Below are 22633 nucleotides of genomic sequence, written 5' to 3' on the forward strand. Positions count from 1 at the left end.
ACAAGAAATATAAGAGACTTTAAAAGCAAAACCTTTTAGAAGAAGAGTACACGAGAGTGGGGTTGAGGGTGAAAGATTTAGGGTGGTGGAGCCCCAGGGGAAAATGTGTGGGCCTAAAATCAAAGCTTTTACAAACTTTGAGGCATGCTTATGGCCCTCAACCATTATATTAAGCTAGACAAACATACAAAAGGCTAGCATACTAGTTAAAGGTAATGGTGGATCCAACTTCCAACCCATTTCACCCTGTTCCACTCACATACATTATTGTCATCTTATATTTCAAGTCTTTTTCCCTGTTTTGGTGTGCCTTTCTCTTATTTTGGTACGAAATCTCTTTGTTGCCAACTTCTGTGCATGATTAGTGAATTAAAGCATATTTGGAGAAGATCCCTGTGCATGTTTATTCCTTTTATCCACATTCTTTAACATGTAACACATGTTTAAAGCTTCATTCTTTGTAGAATATTAGTACAATGTTAGCTGTATATATCTTCCAAACATGATCTCTTTCTGTGTTGGTTTAAAAACAAATCAGGTTCATGGAAAGAAAAATATGCATATTTTATAAACTGCCCCTACCACTTATATAACCGAAAGGTCATGCCATCAAAATTGAACGCACACCAACCCTTCATCACTTTAGTTTTTGCTTCCTTTTCATGATTCATGATTCCCTTCACATATCAAGCATCAATCAATTAGGAATCTTTTTGACAAGTGTGAAATGAACAAAACAATTTCAATTTCAATTGGCTAATTGGAATTTGCTACACATTTGAAGCACTTTGAATGGACTCAGAGTTGGAGGGTGAAGGGAGAAAATATACGGAACAAATTGAGTTATAACTTTGTCTTTTATCAAATTTTATATGATAATGGCAACAACAATATGGTAAAAAAATATAAGAGTTATTCTTCAACGGGTTAGAATCAATAGAATTATTGTTTTTTTTTTAAATAGTTTCACAACTTTCTCTTTCCTCGTAAATTTCTAGTTGGATGATACTTGTAAAAAACACTCTGACTCTCAAGTAAGATCTCAGTATTCAGTGCCATTAATGCATGATGATGACATACCTTATTTTTAAAATTTGTGATTATTTATATGATTATCATGAATTTTTTTGTTATTGGATGGGATTCGAATTTTGAATAATAATTAAGTGCATTACTAAATCTTAATTACTATTTGATCTTATTAATCCTCTATTAAGCTTAATCATTTTGATTGTGTCCTTAGACTCTATTAATTATCTCATCACTGATACACCATTTATATGTGTAAGAAATTGAATAATATTATATTCATATTTTTTTTTATAAACGATCTATATAAAGAAATTATATGAATAAGTGTTGGGTATAAAATCAGGACCAATTGGGTTGGGCTGACTAGACATCATGTTAAGTGGGCTTAATCACTAAATTTGATTTCTCTCTCATATATCAATCTCTTTATTTTTCATATTAATCCAATTACATGTTTCATTTAAAACAATCATAGGTGTGAAATCTCTCTAAACTAGTGCTGATGTTGATGCCATTTTTAATGTCAAAGTGATGGGTCAGTGTAAGGGTGATCCATTGCTTCATAAGGGGAACAGCTAACCTAGTATAAAATTCTAGGTCCAGAAAATGGTTTAGTTGGATTTCAATATTTTGCATATTATTGTACATTTCTCATTTTTTGTAAAGTATCACGTGATATGGTTTAGTTGTTTAGGGATAATGAGAAATGACTAGAAAGAAATCCCTATTCATCACCTCCATTGATTATAGCATTAACATATATGACTCAATGTGCTTTCAATTTAACCCGTTTGCCTCAGTTTGGTATCTTCATCTGCTACATTTATACTTCTGTGGACCAAAAAGAAGTAGCAGTAATAGGGAGAATACTATTATTTTCTTTCAAAATTTTGTTTATATTTATTTTTATTAATTAAATATAATACTTAATTATGAAAAGGAAGTAAGGAAAAAAATGGTGTGAAGTGATAATTTTCCGTAATATAATTATAATCTCAACTAAAACACCACTTGGCACTTGTGAAGTCAAAGTATGCATGATATCCAAATTACCTCTCTCAAGAATTGTAATGTAACTCTTAGATTAAATCAAAATTTTAATCATTAAATATGATAGCATTGTCCTAAACATATAGGGACACCTCTGAAAAACGACAAGAAGGGCAGACTTATAGGATTCTCTTTCCTTCTAACCCAAAAAGGCCAGTGAGCTTTGGACGCTAACCGGCATTAACGGTCACCTCGCATTAAAGACACCTAATTAGAGATATAATCTTGGCAAAATATTTACCCTATTTTTTTATAAAGTTGAATAATTTTATAAGTTAATAATTAAAATTTTAAAATATCATCAAAATTTATCATCACATTACTTTAGATTTCAAATAATATTAAAAATTATGTTAAGTGATACGATTTTATTTAAAATTTAATTATATTAAAATTGTCTTATGTGATATAATTTTAATTAAAATTTACTACACTAAAATTTTGTCACCTTGTTATGAGTTCAAATCAAACATATTAAAATGGTATTCTTTTAACGAGTTATATGAAGTCGTGTCTACTTCATACAATTTACTTGTTTTAATAATTTTTTTTAAATTTTATTCAGTAATCTAAAAAAATTCACACTTTCTTATATTTTATATATATATATATATATTAATATGACATGACCTAATTAAAAGACAACCTTATTTTTTAAGCATGTGACCATAGATTCAATTTTAATTTTGTGTGTATAAAAACACATTGATTACGAGATATAACATTGTATTTTGTTATCGTTTTTTTATCCGAAATTAGTATTTTGGAGGGAGTTTTAGAAGTAGTGATCATAATTTTATGATGCAAGTTGAGAGATTGAAGAAGAGACAAGACCCGAAGATGGGGAAGTGAGGGATACGAAGGCATGTGTCTTGTTCCTTGCGAATTGCAACATCCATCCGTCACATGTGTTTGGAAGAATAAGGTAAAGTGGAATTGGACAATATGAAGCACTAGAGTACAAAATCATGTTTTTGGAACTTTTCATCTAATGCTTCACCCCAAGGTTTAATGTCTTACTTATTTCAGTATAAAAATTCACAAAAAGTAATACATATGTGCAAACACAGACAAATGGAAGGCTTTCAAAGTGTATGGGATTTATTCCTTCATTTCATTTCCATTTCACATACACCCAAGATCAGTAATGGGGTCCCCACATTTTTGACAAGTTTCTTCACATTATAATGCACCCTTCATACACAAACTCACTTCTGCATACTGCTACTATTCAGTAGAATACAAAGGTGCAAAAGCACACCATCTGAACTTATACTTCCTTATCCAATTATAAAAATATCCTCAATTAAGACTAAATATCTAAAATTCTTCTATCTTTACTGATACAACATCAAATATCTTTAAATATAAATATCAGAATACACCTTTGTGTACCAAGTTTAACTCCACCCATAACCTTACACTTACCTTACCTTTTACCTTAATGTTCCTATAAGACCTAAACCCTGGAGAACATTTTCTCTTATTGCAATCTTCTCGTCTTTCCAACCTTTCGGCTAAGTTTTTTTTGGGCTGAATGTCCTTTGGTCTGGACACGATGGGGAGTACCTGCGAAGATACTCCGACGATCAAGTCAGTCTGAGAGCTAGGTACCAGGAAGAGTGGGGAGTGAATAGTTACCTTGGGTGTTGTGCCTCTTCTGCTATTTATACTGATCTAGATGGGCTATGACTGCTATGGGCATGCTTTAGGATCCAAACGAAGGCTCAATTGTGTCTTAACCGTGCTTATCACTCACTTAAGTTGGCTTGTTTATACCTAATTACGTGTTTAACTTTGCATCTTGTCGTCTAGTCGGCTTTGTTGTGTTAATCTTGCATATTGATTTCTATGAAAGATACATCTGAATAGAAAGACAAAAAGAAAATTATTTGTTGCAAGAGGTTGATATCATGATGAGTCATAAGCAATACTCACTTTCACTGAGATCATGTTATCTATGTATGGGTGGAGGATGCATTATGAATGTGGATTGTTAGCCCGCCAGTGTCCTAAAATTGAGGGGAAAAGGTCATAAACAAATCAATTAGTACTAGAAACAGAAAGCTGAACAAAAAGTTGAGGGTGTCAATTATTAAGGAGGGGAAAAGATTTTGCCTTCATGATTTTGATGGGCTATTCTCTATCAACATACTTGTTTGCGCTCAAGACCTGTTTCTTTTTTATTTATGCTGAGTGGTGAACTTTCACACTCCATGCATCTCTCTCTATGATTACAAAAAATTGAAGTTGAAACGTGGCTTATAAAGTCATTTTGTGACATCTTTATCAGAGTGATTTACACGTTGCTTCCTTCCCTGTCATTCAAATATGTCTTACTGCTTTTATTGATTCAATTAGTCCAATAATTCACAAGGGTCCACTTTCCCAGGAGTTTCATAATCTTCAAGACATCAAAAAATAAATAATTTTAGAGTAGTTTTTAAGGATTGCAATCATAATGATATTTCAATTCCGTTCTCCATTTTTCATCAACTAGCCACCAAAAATAAAGATACAAAGAATCTGTTTCGTGAAAAAAAAAAGTAGTCTTCGTTATTATGGTAGATATCACGCATATTTTCTCATTATATCAATAGTTTATTATTATATATAAATTGAAACGGTTGTCGAATAGGATTGGAATTAATATAATTTTTTTTTTTAGTCAGTCGATTTATCTTTTTTTTTTTTTTTTTAAGTTGTCTCCGTGCTTTACTTTCACTTCTCTACTTCTAGTCTTCGTGAACTTCAAGTTCGGATGATACCTGTAAAAAGTACTCTGATGCTCAAGTAAGATTTCGGACACTATCGTTGTTATTAATATTGAATGATGACGTACCTGATTCTTAGAATCTGTGTCTATTTATATGATTATTATGGACCTTTTTGAGCCGGATTAAGGTTTTAGATAATGATTAAGAGTGTATTACCTAATATTTGATTACTAATTAATCTTGTTAATATTCTATTTAGATGTAATAATTTTAATCGTGTCGGTCAATTTTGATTGATCGCGAGTACAGGGATCCGACCGATACATATACAAATCTCATTAGTTTAATTTTATAAAATTAAATTAAATTTAAAATTTATTTTTTAATAATTCAGTTAGAGTCTATCTTAAATTTAATTAGACTTAAAGTTAGTTATCCCATATAAATTCACATTATAGTCTTTGCTTTCAAATGTATATCTGGTTCTTGGTTCTTATGTGTTGAAAAAAACCTAGTCATAGTGCTCTTAGATCAAACGTACTTTTAAGTTAGTCACTGATTAATAAAACAAATGTTTTAGTTCCTTAATTGATTTTTTTTATAGTGATATGAGTTTTTACTATATAATAAATAAAAGACTTGTAGGTGGTTTGTTGCGTCAACCATATAAAGTTAATCTGTGTAGCATTTAATTTACAATATATTCCTAATCACTATTATCATAAAATATATTAAAGATGTCGTTATTATTGCCCTCTAATCAAATTTAAATTGCTATAAAAATGGTTTAATTTATAATATATTTATAATCACTCCAACCATTAGCGGCGTAATCTAATCAATATGGTTCGTGTCTGTCCAACAAGAAAGCAAATTCAGGTCTTAAAAATGTTGATGATTATTAATAGCAAATTAATCTAGAACATCCAAATGGAACATTGAATTTTTATTGACTTGCTGCGTACAACAATTTACGACACAAACTGATTGAAGTGCGACTAATTTTGTTTTAAGCTAAGAATTGTCGAAATAATTAATTATGATAAACAGACGCAAAGTCTCATTGTGCTTACTTCGGATATTTTAATTGGATTTTAAACTCAATGGATTGTATGAGGATGGTAATTTAATGTTTTTATGTAGTTAGTTTGGTTGTTCCTTAGATAATCAGGTAGACGTTTCGTGGTAGGAGTATGGTAAAGTGTTTTGTTCTTTATGTATAAGGGTTGATCCACCTTTATTTATTTTTTATTGCCGATAAAAAAAATAAAAATAAACACATGTTATATAACTATTGCTGGAATATGACAAAAACACTACTATCTGGCATAAACATACACGTTAGCCTACACGAAGTTAAATTGAGTTTAGACTCAGTTTTTAAATATTTTTTTATTTTTTTTTTAAATTTAGACTTTTCTTTTTTCAATTTGTAAAATCACAATATTAATTTATAATATTTATCAATTTCTCGTAAAAAATAATTAGAGTACATGACTGATTTTTTTAAAGAAAATACTTTCTATCATGTGAGTTTAAGATACTAAGAAAAACTTGAATAAATCACTCAAAATATATAAATTTTTATTTAAGTTCTTAAAATTAATACTTTCTTTTTTGTTTCTAGGGTAAGGGTTTAAGTATATTCTTCGGAATAAAAATAAAACTTAAATGAAATAATAAAATGTTTGAAGAACTTATTTGGATTTTTCTTAGGTTCAAAAACTACTAAATGCAATTCAATAACAAGTCATTTACTTCAATTATTATTAAATATTAGTATCACTATTAATACTATTGTTACCCATCGATTAAGATTATTATTACGTACCAATCATCTTTAGCTACCACAGTAATGGCTATTATAATACCACGATATTATGTTATAGTACTGTCACTATTATATCACCATTATTATTACTTAGTATTATCACTTTTTATTAGAAGTTATATCTGTTTGTTTTTCGTCTTTGTCTTTTTCTACTATGAGTTTGAATTATAAAATACGAAGCAAATTGTTGTTTGTATTTTAAATTTGATTTGGCTTAAGTTTGGAAGTTAATTATACAAGTTAGGACAAGCTTATCTTTATTTTATAGGATCAAAAAACATTTATTTGAATTTTGAATATAATACAATTATATTTTTTAGAAACATAATAATATCAATTTTAACGTTTTTATATTTCAATTTTTTAAATAAAATATAATTTATTAAATTAAAAAAGCTTAACTGTCATTATATAATTGTTTACAGAATTATATCTTTTATATTTTGTTAACCTTGCATAGGAAGCAGCACAGGGGAAAGTGAAGTGAAAGAACAAGATGTGAATATACAGAAATACATCATGCATATCTGACTCGTGAGAGCAACAATTTATTAAAATGCCTTACAAGTGAAAAATCATGTTGATGTTAACAAGTTTAATGCTACTAATAAATTAATTAATTTTTTAATTTGTGTGAATTACTTTGAAAAATCTTATATTTAGAGAATGGTAGCATTATAGCATATGATAAGCTTAGGGATATCGGTACACATTCTTTCAGAAATGAACCAGGAAATATAGAAAGTGGGCCTTACGATTTAAAAGGAGTTGACAAAGGAGAAATTCTTCATGCAACTCCATGCTTTCTTCCTGCACCTCCATAAAAGAAGCAAAATAATAATTTTACCCTCTTCTTTATCTTTTTGAACACCATCTTTCCCTTATCAATCGCAGCAACTCTCACCAACTTCTATTGCCGTAACAACTCTCTATTTTAGCACCACCGCCGTAGTAGCCCCACTTCTAACGCTACTGTTACAGCACCTCACCTTCATCGTCTGAACAGAAAAAATTATATTCTAAATTACATAATTCAAAATACAAATTAATAAATTTAATGTATTTTGTATTTAAAATACAAAATACAATGCATTATGAATTATAGAATATATTGTATTTTGAATTCTTAAAATATATAAACCAGAATTTATATTCTGCAGAATGGACAATTTTGATGTTTTTAAAAATATGGAGTTGTCAGAAGAAATTATGGAAATGCAGTAAGAATTTGTCCAGACAAAGTCTGTGTTCTTAAGTGGGCCTTTACATGGGAGCCCAATCTGTTTTCTCTTTTAGGCCTGTGGTTTCAGAGTTCGAATAATAGATTATTCTCTGACTTGGAGAAGCCTGTTTCTTCCTGCACCTCCATATGTTCTTCCCCCTTCTACTTAAATTTTTGTATTTATAAAAATATCTCCCTGTAATATTATTGATTATGTACTCTTAAAGTCTTTTCCAAATTCGTAATTAACTTTTGGATTATATAATCCATAAACTTTTTTTCAGAGACATGATTATTTTTAGATTACATAATCCGAAAGTCTTTTCTAATATGAAATTAGCTTCTGAATTGTGTAATCCAAAAGTCTTTTTTTCAAATGCGTATCTAGATTAGATAATCCGAAAGCTCCTCTCAAATTCAGATTTTTGGATTATATAATTTGAAATACCATTTTTTAAAAATATATAAAAAAATTATTTTCATGTTTTGTATGGAGAGTGAAAAAAAAAAAAAAACAAATGGAGGTGAAGGAAGAAACTGTCGTCGGAGAAAACCATCAACTGGGTATAAAAAATTACTAGGAAAAAGACCTTCAATTAAAAAGTAGAGAATCTATATTGAAAGAGGAAAAGAACAAGTGAGTAGAAGATTTATTTCTGACAAGATTAAACTGTGTTTAAGGATTTGCTTTCTGAGTTAATAATTATATATTATCAAAGTAAAAAATAAACAAAATCACTTTATTGATTAATGATTATTAATTGAGTGTATGCAAATCACGTGTCAGTATAATGTGCCCTGTACCTAGTTTAAATAGCAATTGTTTAGTTCCTTAAGTTATTTCGAATACTGATGTTGTTCTTTAATGGTAATTAAATTTTGATGACGATCAAGAGTGTATTAAATGTGAGGATAAGTGAGAGAAATATTTCTAAAACTATATGAATTGTGGGAAGAGATTGCAACAAACGTGTAAGAAAATCCCATGAAACAGTAACCTTATCCTACTCTTAATTTCTGCAAAGGTTTGCATTAATAAGCATGAGTTATTTCTAACTAACTCTCTTCCAGGAATCTCGTGAAAGGGGTTGTGTGAAGTTTGGTTTGTGTTCCTTGCAAGTAATCACAAACCTTGCTTCCCTTCCTTTACTTTCCTTCTCTTTGGTGCCACTCAAATATGCTGAGCTATATAGATACACGCCATTTCAGAGAAGCATCAGAGGCTGCTAAAAGGTTCAACAAGCAATGGACATCAAAATAGAAAGTGATGATTCTAGGAATGAAGAGGATGAAGAAAGGGTGCCACTCATGAGAAACAGTGAGGTCCCAGAAGCAGAGAGGAACCTGATTCAGAAAGCCATTAGTCAGACATTTCAGAGCACTGCTCATTTGGCCAACCTTTTACCAACAGGCACTGTTCTTGCTTTCCAACTTCTGTCCCCGATCTTCACAAATGTTGGCAACTGTGACTCTGTGACCAAGGCCATGACTGCTGCACTTGTATCTCTCTGTGCTGCATCGTGCTTCCTGTTATGTTTAACTGATAGCTTCAGAGACAACAAGGGGAATATCTGCTATGGGTTTGCCACCCTGAGGGGCTTGTGGGTCATCGATGGATCCACCACCCTTCCACCTCAACTTGCTGCAAAATATTGCCTCAAGTTCATAGATATTTTGCATGCAGTGATGTCAGTTTTGGTGTTTGCAGCAATTGCGTTGTTTGATCAAAATGTTGTGAATTGCTTCTTTCCAGCACCCTCAACTGAGATACAGGAAATCCTCACAGCATTGCCAGTGGGAATTGGCGTTTTGGGCAGCATGTTCTTTGTTGCGTTTCCTACACAGAGACATGGAATTGGCTTCCCCCTTTCAACAAATTAATAATCTTTTATGTCTCTGTCTTGTGTCTGGAACAAATTACATATATCCACTCCAAATTCATTACTTAGATATTATTCAATTTATTTGTTTTCAGTGCAGTTCTCCATTGATCCATTGGTTATAACTTATAAGTACTGTCTTGATTACAAAAGCAAAATTCTACGCCAAGTCTGTTTTCCTTTTCAATGAAGAATAGACTCTTGGAACCACTCTTCAATGGATTGAATCTTACCTTGTAAAAATTATGTTTCCTTCAATGGTGCTGTACCTAATAACAAGAATTAACTGGTTAATTAAGATTTAGAAGTATTCAGCCAAAAAAACTTGATAGTGGTTGTCCTACCAAATTGTGGAGAAGCTCGAATAACTCTCCTAATCCGAACGTGTAATTAAGTCATACTCAATGGTAAACCATGATTAAGAAGTAGTTGGGTCCTCTTTTGAACCCACATGCAAGCAAATAACAGTTGAGACTCATCCAAAAAAATATAAATATTAGAGGGGATCCAAAACCAAAGGTAATTTTTCACTCACAACTCACCTGCATATTGTACTCAGACTGACTTAATCGTCAAAATGTTTTCGCAAATACTCCCATTTAGCTTGAAGAGAGGAAAAAAACAACCGGATATCGCCACACCTAAAGATCGAGAAGATTAGAAGACCAAAACAGACGAAGTCACTTTGATAGGATTACCGTTAGTTTATTAGGATTGATTTTTGTAAACCCACTCGTAAATAGTATTGGTTAAACCAACATAATTTATTATTAATTTTTTAATTAAAATAATTTAGTGTTTACTAAACCGATATTAATTATTTTTTTCTTTTAAAATTTGTTTAATAAAAAAAAATATAAATAATTTTATGATTTTAAACTTTTTTTTTTAAATATATTTTATATCGTATCAACCAACCAATTTAAGCAACACTAAGTATTTACATTTACAAGTTAATTTAATGTTTTGTGACAATGTTTATTTTGTTTTACAATTGCTTAGTGTTTTTAATTGATCTCTTGACATGCCATTTTCTGTTTGGTAAGGTTTATTTTAAATGTTTTGAGTAGAAGCATGTATGGGAGAACATGGGAGACTATTGGAGACTCTTGGGAGATAATTTTGCAATATAGTAAGATTAATTTTCCATGGTGAGAGATTTTTGTTTTTCACAAATGAAATTTAAACTTAAGATGCCTCTTCAAGAGAACACATGTACTATTTAAAACAATCACGTGTTAGTTATTTGGCAATATTAAGGATGTCGTTTATTTTCTACCAATATGATTTTACAATAATAAAAGGATTTTTTTTGCCTAAATAGGGTTTAGAGTTTTTCACTCACCACTTACTGCAAGGTTGTTCCCTTTGACTTGACCAGCCACACTGTCAAACATTTGTTAGTTAAACCCTTTTCTCCCTTTGACCATTAGTTTCTTTTTTTTTTTATGAATTTCTTTGACCATTAGTTGAATATTCCCATTTATATCACATCTAAGCATGAACAAATTCAACAAATTTCAAGAACTTAGAAAGAGTCCTCCACATACCAACTAACATGTGTGATGTTGTCATGAACTAATAATCCAAGACTAAGAAAATCTAATTTTGAATCATTGTACTTAATGTAAATGAACTATTTTTAAATTTTATGTTGAATGAATGTGTTAAATAATATGGTGCAGGAAGAAATTGATAAGATTTGATGAGTGGAGAATCTTGATCTCGCAGGCCCAAAAAGAAGCCCAAGTTAATGATGTGTGGAAGGCACAGGAACTAGAATGTGCCCCACAAAAACACAAACCTTAAACATCCATTCGATCATAGCACGCCGAAGATACCGAATCACCAAAACTGAGGCTTGGAAACAAAATCATCTTTGTAAAGAACCAATCCAACCCACCAACTTGAACAACAACATTCAGTAATTCTTCTCTCTCCAATTCCCCCAATGGACCAAACTTACATCCAAAACTAAAGTAATACGAAAAAAAAGAAAAACAAAATCAAAAGAAAATTCAACGAAAGAAAAATCAAACCCGAGACAAGAAAGAAAGAACCTCAGAATAAAAAGTTCATCGAATTAAAACAACGTGGGGGAGAGAAAGTGATGCACACAAACACACGCAGTGAGAGAAACATTTCATTTTGGTTAATAAAAAAAAAACAGAATTAAGAAACATAAACAAAAGAAAATAAAAGGACACTCTTCGTTCTTCGGCTTCGGTTTTGTTTTTTAGCTGGCCCTCCTGTTTGACACGAGCATCAGAGGATCACACCGTTCGTTCATAAAAAAGAAAAGAAAAGAAAAGAAGAAAAACAGATTATTGTAATTGTAATTAATAATTACAAGAAATTATTATGAAAGGTGGCAGAAGAGTTATAGTAGTCAAGAAAGAGGAACTGTTGTTGTTGGGTTATTATTTTTGTTTATGGATTATCAATCTTTTTATTAATATTGTTTTATTATTTGTTCTTTTATTCTTCATCTTCATTGTTCTATCTTTTCAATCTCTTATTACACGCTGCTTTTCTTTTTATCTTTCCAATTTAAATTATCGTGTTGCTATTTATTTATTTTTCATCAAAGGATAATAATTCTGTGCCTTTCCATTCCTTGACTATCACGGAAATTTTGATTTCCAAAGAGAAAAAGAGATGACAAAAATAAATAAAAACAAAGAAACACTAAAATCGATTCCATTCAGTTGCCCTAATTATTTCCCTTTCCTCTCTGTGCTGCGTGGTTGTGTTTCTTTTTGTGGCTTCGTTGTGGATTCTTAGGGTTTGAAGGGGAAAAGTGGTTCGATCTCGATCCATGGAGGCTGAGGCAGAGGCAGAGAACAACGAGGTCAAGAGGGAAGAAAACAGCAATGACAACAACAATAACAATGAAAGTAACAGCAAATTTGGAAATTCGAGTGAGGGTCAGAGCAAGCCAAAGCGCCAGATGAAGACGCCGTTTCAGCTTGAAACGCTTGAGAAAGCTTATGCTGGTTCGTTGTTGTTAGCCTTTCTGTTTTCTTGTTCAATTTGTAGGTTTGTTGTACACTTATTTTTTTTTTAAATTTTTATTCTTTTGGTTAGTGGAGAATTACCCGTCCGAGATGATGAGGGCAGAGTTGTCTGAGAAGTTGGGTTTGTCCGATCGGCAGTTGCAGATGTGGTTCTGTCACCGGCGGTTGAAGGACAAGAAGGAGTTGCCGTCGAAAAAGCCGCGTAAGGCGGCGGCTTTACCTGATTCTCCGGTTGAGGAGCCCAAGCTGGCTTCTGAAGTGGGTCCTGAATACGGATCCGGGTCCGGTTCAGGCTCCAGTCCGTTTACCCGTTCGGAGTTGAGGAATGTGGTGCCTCGGGGGTACTATGAGTCGCCACAGACTATAATGGAGCTTAGAGCAATTGCTTGTGTGGAGGCTCAGTTGGGGGAGCCTTTGAGGGAAGATGGACCTATTCTTGGAGTGGAGTTTGATCCGTTGCCACCAGATGCATTTGGGGCACCCTTAGGTATGGTCTTTGGTTCTTTGGGTGGATGGTTGTGTATTTGGGTTGAATTTAGTGAACGCTATCAAAGTATAATATTGTGTTTTCTTTTTACCTCCTGTTTATATGTTTTTCTATTTTTTGGGGTTTTATGGGATATGCAATTCAACTGTTTACCAAACTTGTCTTGCAGGCTTTGTTTATTGGTTTTTCATTGTATGTTAGTACTTAGGTTTCATGATATTGATGTTAAGTACGGAGTTTCAATTTTTGATATGTATGTGGCTTTTATTTTGTTAAGCGGTAATGGGATAACCCAGTTTCTTGGGTGTTCAGTTTAAGTGCATCATCAGAAAGAGGGGTGTAATGTTCTTATTTTGCTTTGCTTGTCATCTTTATGACTGTTTTTTCAACCTTAAGAATATTAAGAAGCATTACTTTTATGTTATAAGTTGCTGATGATTAATGAATGAACTCTCATTTTTGTCTGATAAGTATCTGTTGATCATTCTAGTTGATAACTTTGCTTAATCTCCACTTTAGTTGCTATATTTGTGGTACACCATCCACATTGGACATTACATTTTTATGGACAAGGATGAATGTTTCCAAATTTTGGGACCAATGTGCAGTTTTACTAAAGCGACTGAAAGGACAAATGCATGCAATATTATTAGATACTAAAGTGAGGGTTTACTTGATGAATAATCGTTTGTGATGGGTGCATGTGCCTTGTTTGACAACTTATACTTCTAGTATTTTCTTTTGGTGCAGCTGTTACAGATCCTCAAAAGCGGCCTAGTCTTGCCTATGAAAATAAAATGTACGAAAGACATGATGTTAGGACAAATAAGGTTGGTTTTCGTTATGCTATAACTTTCTTGTGTTTTAGTCTGTAAAGTTATGGTAGGACACAGTATTCAGAAAAGGAAGCAACTGTATATTACCACTGGAATTGACTTAAAATTGAAGTTCAATTCAAGCTCATCTGTCATCAACCTGAGTTCAAGGCTCTCAAATAACAACATTGCTCTAAAGTAACACTGTCCGTTCAACACCCCATAATTCCTTCGGTGGCAAACTTGGCACCTCAGTGTTCTTCCTAACTTCCTCCCAGTCTATCTTTTTTCTGGCTTCTGGAATAAACCTTCCAGATCATTGGTTTCATTCAACCTGAATCCAATAATTGATTATTGTCCTTTTCATCCCAATAATTGGGCTTAAGCCCAAAATTCAGTATCCCATCAAATTAGTCTTGTATCGAGCTCTGGGTTATTAATCATGTGCAATCTTTCGTGGAGTAGCCATTTCGAAGTGTGTTTGTTGTTATGGTCATGGCATCCAGATTGTGGTTCTGTTGCATACAACAGTGGTGCAATCTTGATGGGGGATGTTAACCCAATGTTGCTTGTGCTCTAGTATAAAAATGACATTTAGCCTTGGTCAGATCTAGAAAGGTAAAACCCTAATCCTCCCTTTCATCTTTGCCATAGATCACTGCATCACAGGCCACTGCCAGTGCTGTCCATCCTTCTCTTCTGGAAAGAGTAGGTCATGTCTGTTCTCTGTTAGTCTCTTTACTTATCTGTAACTTTTACTGTCTCCTGCTACTTTTTGTTCACTTGTGTTATTTACTTGCATGTTTTGCTCAAGATCTATGATTTTTTAGATAATTCTGAATATGCCATGAAATTTGGGATTTTTTGGAGCATTTTATAGTTAATTATGTATTGTACTTAATATTGATTATATATATTTATAAAAAATTTAAATAGCTTTCATCCTGCTATGCTCTATCTTAGAGCATATTTGGTGTCAGTTCTTACACACTGCTGTCTGAAATTGATAACTATGATTGAGGTACATGTTAAATGAAAACCCTTCTTTTAATCGTGATTGTGTGATTTAGTTATCAAGATTGGCACACTTTTTAAAATTTGTTTCCTTCATGTCTGTATATAATGGTATTCCTTTTTATTTCCTGCATCATTTGGTGTTTAGTTTTTCACGTTTTCCCTAATGGCATGTTAGTACTATCAGCTTAAATTGTGTTATTGGGCATATTAGTACTTTAAACTCTATCATTTACTTGGATTTTATTTGTGTGAAAGTGAAAGGAATAAATGAATTTAATGCACATGTATAGTTCGGTATTCCCTTTGTATGCTGTTTGTTCTTTATTTTAGTCAGGGATTTTGGTTTTAAATGGAATCCATTTCAGGCAATAACAAGGACATTCCATGAATATCCCTTTCTTCCAAGCCAGTCTGGCATTAGATCTGATGTTTTTGGACAAATAAACCTCCCCCATTTACATGAACCAATGGAGGGTCCGGCAAGAACTCCTTTTCCCCTTGGAAATGAACAACAACCTAGAATTCATGCTCCCCAAAGTCATTCTTCTCGTGTACGTGTTTTGTCTCAACCACAGGACAAACAAGTGATTCCCTATCCATCTCCCCCTCAAGAAAATGATATTGTACCCAAAAGGGAACCTCACATAAACACAACTAATACTGTTATGAACTCCCACTATACTACTGATCACCCAATTGTTGGACAAGAAATTCCATATGCTTTACCTGGTGGGCAAGTATCTCATAATGATGCAGTATTGAGGATGGAGAGGAAACGGAAGGTATTAATTGAATTTGTAAATTTTTTGTTAAGTATTGTTCTGTCATTTTCCGTGGCTAGGTTAAAACAATGTTTCTTGCAGAGGATGATATACATTTTTGACACTGTTTATGTAGATTGATGAAGCCAGAGTTGCGAAGGAAGTTGAAGCCTACGAAATGAGGATGCGGAAAGAGCTTGAGAAACAAGATAACCTCAAACGAAAGGTTTTAATGTTTTATTAAAACAAATTTTGCTTGCCACCACACATGTTATAGAGATTAAAAGACATCCGCTTCTCTTTAGCTAACCCTCTACTTCCCCTCTCCCTTTCAGAGTGAAGAGAGAATGAAGAAGGAAATGGAAAGGCAAGATCGTGAGAGAAGGAAGGAAGAAGAGAGGCTGTTGCGTGAGAAACAGCGAGAAGAGGAAAGATTGAAACGTGAGCAAAGGCGGGAACTGGAGCGAAGGGAGAAATTTTTGTTGAGAGAACATTTGAGAGTAATTTTTTTAAACCCTATAGATTAAATCCATTGGCAAATATTCAAACATCTGGATTTTTAATGTACATTGCTCTTTTTTCTTGCTGTCTTTTCTAAAAAAAAGGCTGAGAAAAGGAGGCAAAAAGAAGAGATCCGCAAAGAGAAAGAGGAAGAAAGGAGGAAGGCTGCACTTGAGAAGGCAAATGCTCGGAGAATAGCTAAAGAATCTATGGAGCTTATTGAGGATGAACAACTGGAATTGATGGAGTTGGCTGCTGCAAGCAAGGGGCTTTCCTCTATTATTCATATTGATCTTGATACTTTGCAAAACCTTGAATCATTTAGGGGTGAGAAATTATCATGATGTTGCTCTTTGTAATGTTACATAATTGGGTTCTGTTACTAATTCATGTTGTACTGTAGATTCATTGTGTGTATTTCCACCCAAGAGTGTAAAGCTGAGAAAACCATTTGCTATCCAACCTTGGAGCAACTCAGAACAGAATGTTGGCAACCTTCTCATGGTATGTTTTAATTTCCATTCTTTCATCATTATATGGCAGTGTATGTTAATGTTGCTCTGAACCAGTTATCTCTTGCTCTGGTACTGCCCAAAGGGGGAAGGGGAATTTTACTCTTTCTCAGTTTCTGACATTGGTTTATAGTAGTCCATGATTTTAAACGTTTGGTTAAATTTGCTCATCTATCTGTATATTATAGTGAAGGTTATTTATGCTAAGCTTGCATGTATGTTATTCTGAGATCATTTATGTTGTTCTTTATTGTTTTTAAGCTTAAGAAAATGAGGATTCTGAATTTAAAGTCTGAAAGCTGTGTTCTATTGCTCTATTTCAGGTTTGGAGGTTCTTGATTACTTTTGCAGATGTTCTTGATTTATGGCCTTTTACTCTTGATGAGTTTGTACAGGCATTTCATGACTATGTGAGTAAATCTGACCTTTGCTATTGATTTTCTACTGCAGATGAACTGAATTTGGTGCACTTCTTGCTTATTATGTGTGTTCTGTTCAAACAATTTGATTGCAGGATTCTAGATTGCTGGGGGAGATACATGTTGCTCTTCTCAAGGTGATAATAAAGGACATTGAAGATGTTGCAAGAACACCTTCTACAGGATTGGGGATGAATCAGAACGGAGCTGCTAATCCTGGAGGTGGCCATCCAGAGATTGTGGAAGGAGTAAGTTGATATATATCTTGAATTTTATTTTTCCTTTTGAGACATATTAGTTTTGCCTGAGACTGTTGACTTAGACAAATTTGTCTTTATTATGGTTTAGGCATATGCATGGGGTTTTGACATACGAAATTGGCAGAAGAACTTGAATCAGTTGACATGGCCAGAAATTTTCCGACAGTTAGCACTCTCTGCAGGATTAGGACCGCATCTGAAGAAAAGAAGTATTGCATGGTCATACACAATTGATAAAGATGAGGTTCACTTTCTTTATTTGTATATAAATATTTAGATCAAGGTCTTATGTTAAATGAATGCTGCGATATTTTAGTGCCCATAGGCCGAAACATTTGTGTTATCATTTGAGTTCACTGAGCATTCATTATTTTTGCAATTGTTTTAGGCAACATATTTATTTGTCTTACTTTACTCTGATTGATTAAGTGGTTCAAAATGTATTTGATATTCCAGGGGAAAAGCGGTGTAGATATCATTTCTACACTTCGTAATGGTTCAGCAGCTGAAAGTGCTGTGGCCAAAATGCAAGAGAGAGGTCTGTTGGCTCCCCGAAGATCAAGGCACCGGTTAACTCCTGGAACAGTTAAATTTGCAGCTTTTCATGTTCTCTCACTGGAGGGTAGTAAGGGTTTGACAGTACTAGAGCTTGCAGAAAAAATTCAGGTGAACTGTCTATCTTTTTTATCAAGTGCTCTTTTTAAAACTGTCAAATTTGTTCTTATGTTTCATTTCCTGTCAGAAATCTGGTCTTCGGGACCTAACAACCAGCAAGACACCTGAAGCATCGATATCTGTTGCTTTGACAAGAGACACTAAATTGTTTGAAAGAATAGCTCCATCAACATATTGTGTACGAGATGCATTCAGAAAGGATCCTGCTGATGCTGACTCCATTCTTACAGAAGCAAGAAAGAAAATTCAGATATTTGAAAATGGGTTTCTTGCTGGTGAAGACGCCGATGATGTTGAAAGAGAAGAGGAGTCAGAAAGTGATGAAGTTGATGAGGATCCTGAAGATGAGGATTTAGTGAATCCTTCTAGTGCAAACCAAAATTCTGAACAGTATGAGGACACAAACATTTGCTCATCAAATGGAAAAGAAAATTTGGATCACAACATAGATCTTCTTCGAAATGAGTTTGATACAGATCTACCCTGTTTTCCTAAGAATGGTTCCACGGATGCTGATTGTCCCAGTTCTGTCACCAGATCTGTTACTCGTGGAGATTTAAATGCTGGCAACATTGATCAAGATAATATGGAAATTGATGAAAGCATATCTGGAGAGTCCTGGATTCTTGGGCTTGCAGAAGGAGAATATTCTGTTCTCAGCGTAGAGGAGCGTCTAAAAGCTCTTGTTGCTTTGGTTGGTGTGGCAAATGAAGGAAATTCAATCCGTGTTGTCCTTGAGGTTAATATCTTTTCTATTTAAAGTGTACCTTAAGTTTATTTTTCTATAGTTTTTAAGTTGACATGGTGAGTTTTTTAGGATCGACTGGAATCAGCAAATGCTCTGAAGAAACAAATGTGGGCAGATGCACAGATAGATAAAGTTCGTCTGAAAGATGATAATATTGGTAAATTAGATTTTCCATCTCTTACTGGGAATAAAGTTGAAACACAATACACATATCCAACTGTGGAGGGAAACCAAAGCCCAATAATGCTTGACATTAATATTAACAATAATGAAGCATCACCCAGCACTGCAGAAAACCGAAAAGGAGATCCTGTTGCACTGAGCATGCCTATGGAGAAGTCCTCATCAGTTCAAGATTTTTGCACGGGTACTGGTGCAGACATCCCTCAGACTCAAGTACCTGCACAATATTCGAAAAGGTCACGTTCACAGTTGAAATCTTATTTTGCCCACCTAGCAGAGGAGATGTATGTCTACAGGTCTTTACCCCTTGGCCAAGATCGCAGACGTAATCGATATTGGCAGTTTGTTGCATCTGCTTCTAGCAATGATCCTGGTTCTGGCAGGATCTTTGTTGAATGTCATGATGGCAAGTGGTGGCTTATTGATTCTGAAGAGGTAACTTATACTGTATTTTCCTTGAGATGATCTGTACTTTGTTGATAAACTAAATTGTAAATTGTTTTACATGTTTATTATATTCCATTGCATGCTTTTAATGACATGTATGTTAGGTCTTAGGACACATCAAGTCTTCTTTTAGACATCCTGATCAATATCTGATCATTAGCGAATGGAATTAATGAGGATAGCCTTTTTAAATTCTAACATCTGCTTGCCTGTTGTATTATTCTTGGTAATTATTTTGTATGTTTTTATCAAAGTTTCATTTTTTCGTTACTATCTATTTTGTTGCAGGCCTTTGATTCTCTTTTGACATCATTGGATTCACGTGGCCTCAGGGAATCTCATTTGCGCTTAATGTTGCAAAAGATTGAGAATTCCTTTAAAGAAAATATTCGAAAGAGGAATGCACATTGTACCAAAAATGGAAGCAAAGGCGAAGTTTCTATTAAAATTGAAGCTAATGAACCATATTCTATCCCTGACCACAATGCTGGATCTGACAGTCCTAGCAGTACCCTTCATGACTTGAACACTGATACATCTGAAACTTCGTCATCCTTCAAAATTGAGCTTGGGAAAAGTGAGAGTGAGAAGAAAGCTGCCCTGAGAAGGTATCAAGATTTTCAGAAGTGGCTGTGGAAAGAATGCTATAATTCATCAGTTTTATGTGCAATGAAACATGGGGTAAAGAGATGCAAACCTCAGATGGACATTTGTGATACCTGTCTCGATCTTTGTTTTGTTGAAGACTCTCATTGCAGTTCCTGCCACCGGACTTTTCCCTCAAATAATGGCTTTAATTTTTCTAAGCATGCATTTCAATGTCGAGACAAGTTATCCAAAGATAATTATACTTTGGAATACTCTCTTCCCTTGAGGACAAGATTGCTTAAGGTCCTGTTGGCTTGTATGGAGGTAAGTTGATGGTAACTCTGCTTTCATCTTGAACCCTGTTTTCTATTAAATTATAAGCTTTCATTTTGTGCCTTCTTATTTTTGTCCTGCTAGTTTGACTTTGAATTGTATTCACATTTTATTTACAGGTATCTGTTCTATCTGAAGCATTTGGAACAAATTGGACCGATGATATTAGGAGGCACTGGGGTGTAAAGTTGAGCAAATCATCTTCTGTTGAGGAACTTATACAGGTGCCCCTTTCAATTCTTAAATTTCTAGCTTCTGTAGATCTGAATTATATGCCTACTCAGACGAGTGAATTAACCTATGTTCTGCAGATATTGACCCTATTTGAGAAAGCACTACGGCGAGATTTTCTGTCATCTAACTTCTCTACAACAGATGAATTGTTGGGATCAAGCAGTATGCCAGAATGTTCTGGGCAGCCTTCAACTGATCCTGAATCTGTTGCAGTGCTTCCATGGGTTCCACTAACGACTGCAGCTTTGTCTCTCAGACTTTTTGAGATTGATTCATCCATCAGCTATGTAAAGCCTGAAAGACTTGAGCCTTCTGAGGAAAAAGAAGCAAGAGAATACATAGTGAGTCTTAAATTTTCCTTTATATTATATTGCTTTTAGTCTTATGCGACAGGATTGATGTCATTAAAGTTTTTCTATGCATAAGCTGTGCAGCAGCTTTTCATTTTTATCTGAACGCTGATGCTGAGCTTTTGTGTCTGACAGACTAGAAACAGATTGGGTGTTACGTTCCCCTAAATTTACGTTCCTTTTGTCATATTTCAAGTGTCTGGATCTTTTTATCTGTAAAATTTTCATGACATTGTGATGACAAATTAATGCATTTAACTTGCTTTTGGCAGAGGTTTCCTTCAAGATACACTCACTTGAAATCTAATAGGGAGGTTGAACCAGCAGAATTTGACCACGATGAATTCACTAAAGATAAATCTGTTCCTAAGAAAATTGTACGAAATGGCAATAAACGTAGTCGAGGGACTAATGAACCAGGACGAGGCAAAAAACTGGCTAAAAGAGTGTACAATTCTAAACGAGATGGTGGTCGGAAGAATGCTAAGGTCACTGTCAATCTGAGTCACAAATTAAAACAGCAGGCACGAGGAACACAGGGACAAGGTGCTGGACGAGGTCGCCGAACACTAAGAAAGCGGAGAGTGGGAAAGCGAGCTGTTGAAGATTTGTTGCTGGGCCATACGACTGCTAGTCATAGCTCCAAGATTGATAGAGAACCATTGAAAAATTTGGATGAGGAATGGGATAGAGAAAAGGCAAGTCCAATGACTCCGGTGCACATTGGGGTTGCTGCTGACGTTAGTAATAGTGCTGAAGAGGTAGAATCTGATTATGACCATACTCAGGCTGTGGAATATGATCAAGGAAACTGGGAGGTAGGTTTTAACGGTGTTCCCCCCAACAGATGGAGTAGGGATTTGGTTGGAATGAGTGATGAAGATGTGGATGCTTCTGAAGATGACAATGACAATGGAATTGAAGAGAATGAAGAGGAGGATTCAGAAGCAGATGTTATGAGTGAGGGTTCAGATGGCATGGGAAATAGGGTAGTAAATGTTGGAGGCTCATACTCAGCTTTGTCTGAAGATTCTTCCGATTAGAACATCCGTTTTTAATTTCTCAATGAAGGGATTCGCACCTGAAGGCTGCTTCGTTACATTTTTTATATTGCAGCTTTACAAACACCTGAGCTCCAAGTCATGTCATGATTTGAAGAGTTTATGGTAGATTAGATTTAGTGTATATTATCCATGCAAAATGGAGCCTTGTATTTTTAAGAATCTTGAAGCAGAGGGCTTAGTAGTTGCCAACCTCATTTTGTTTTTGTAATTTTTTCTCCCCTCTTTGTAATAGACACTCATTAATTAATAAATGTTTATTATATCTTATTGTTTGGACTTTTTTTAACTGAAATGATTGTTCACTCCGAAATAATGAAGAAATTAAAAATCAAATCTAAAATATATCAACCACTTTAACTGGTACTTAACCCTGTGGTGTTTTAATACACCACAAGCCGTCTGATCCGCACACCTCATTTTACATTATGTTTGTGTCTTTCTAACACATTTCATGATCATTTTTCGAATCACAGTTTTTTAGAATTAATTT

At 33.9% G+C, this 22633-nt stretch overlaps 2 protein-coding genes across 3 annotated transcripts; both read left to right on the forward strand.

The window, feature by feature from the left end:
- The first annotated feature begins 8944 nt into the window (after positions 1-8944).
- On the forward strand, positions 8945-9826 carry LOC137832553 (protein DMP4). Its single transcript, XM_068640765.2, has one exon. It carries the CDS (start codon positions 9098-9100, stop codon positions 9731-9733), a length of 636 nt encoding a protein of 211 aa, XP_068496866.1. The 5' UTR covers positions 8945-9097; the 3' UTR covers positions 9734-9826.
- A 1787-nt stretch (positions 9827-11613) lies between these two features.
- Positions 11614-22410, forward strand: LOC137832554 (homeobox-1). 2 transcript variants are annotated; one of them, XM_068640766.2, is made up of 18 exons: positions 11614-12728; positions 12820-13236; positions 13987-14066; positions 15434-15850; positions 15966-16055; positions 16165-16329; positions 16435-16657; positions 16734-16834; positions 17166-17252; positions 17357-17509; positions 17610-17765; positions 17978-18187; positions 18264-18935; positions 19014-19562; positions 19863-20486; positions 20615-20719; positions 20807-21070; positions 21352-22410. In XM_068640766.2, exons 1-18 carry the CDS (start codon positions 12551-12553, stop codon positions 22120-22122), a joined length of 5262 nt encoding a protein of 1753 aa, XP_068496867.1. In that variant the 5' UTR covers positions 11614-12550; the 3' UTR covers positions 22123-22410. The 2 variants fall into 2 exon arrangements, with proteins under 2 accessions (XP_068496867.1, XP_068496868.1); XM_068640767.2 differs by lacking the exons at positions 11614-12728; positions 12820-13236 and adding an exon at positions 13770-13897.
- Positions 22411-22633: the final 223 nt, after the last annotated feature.

The sequence above is a fragment of the Phaseolus vulgaris genome, chromosome 6 (genome assembly GCF_051622355.1).
Source record: "Phaseolus vulgaris cultivar YP4 chromosome 6, ASM5162235v1, whole genome shotgun sequence".
Classification (NCBI taxonomy): Eukaryota; Viridiplantae; Streptophyta; class Magnoliopsida; order Fabales; family Fabaceae; genus Phaseolus; species Phaseolus vulgaris.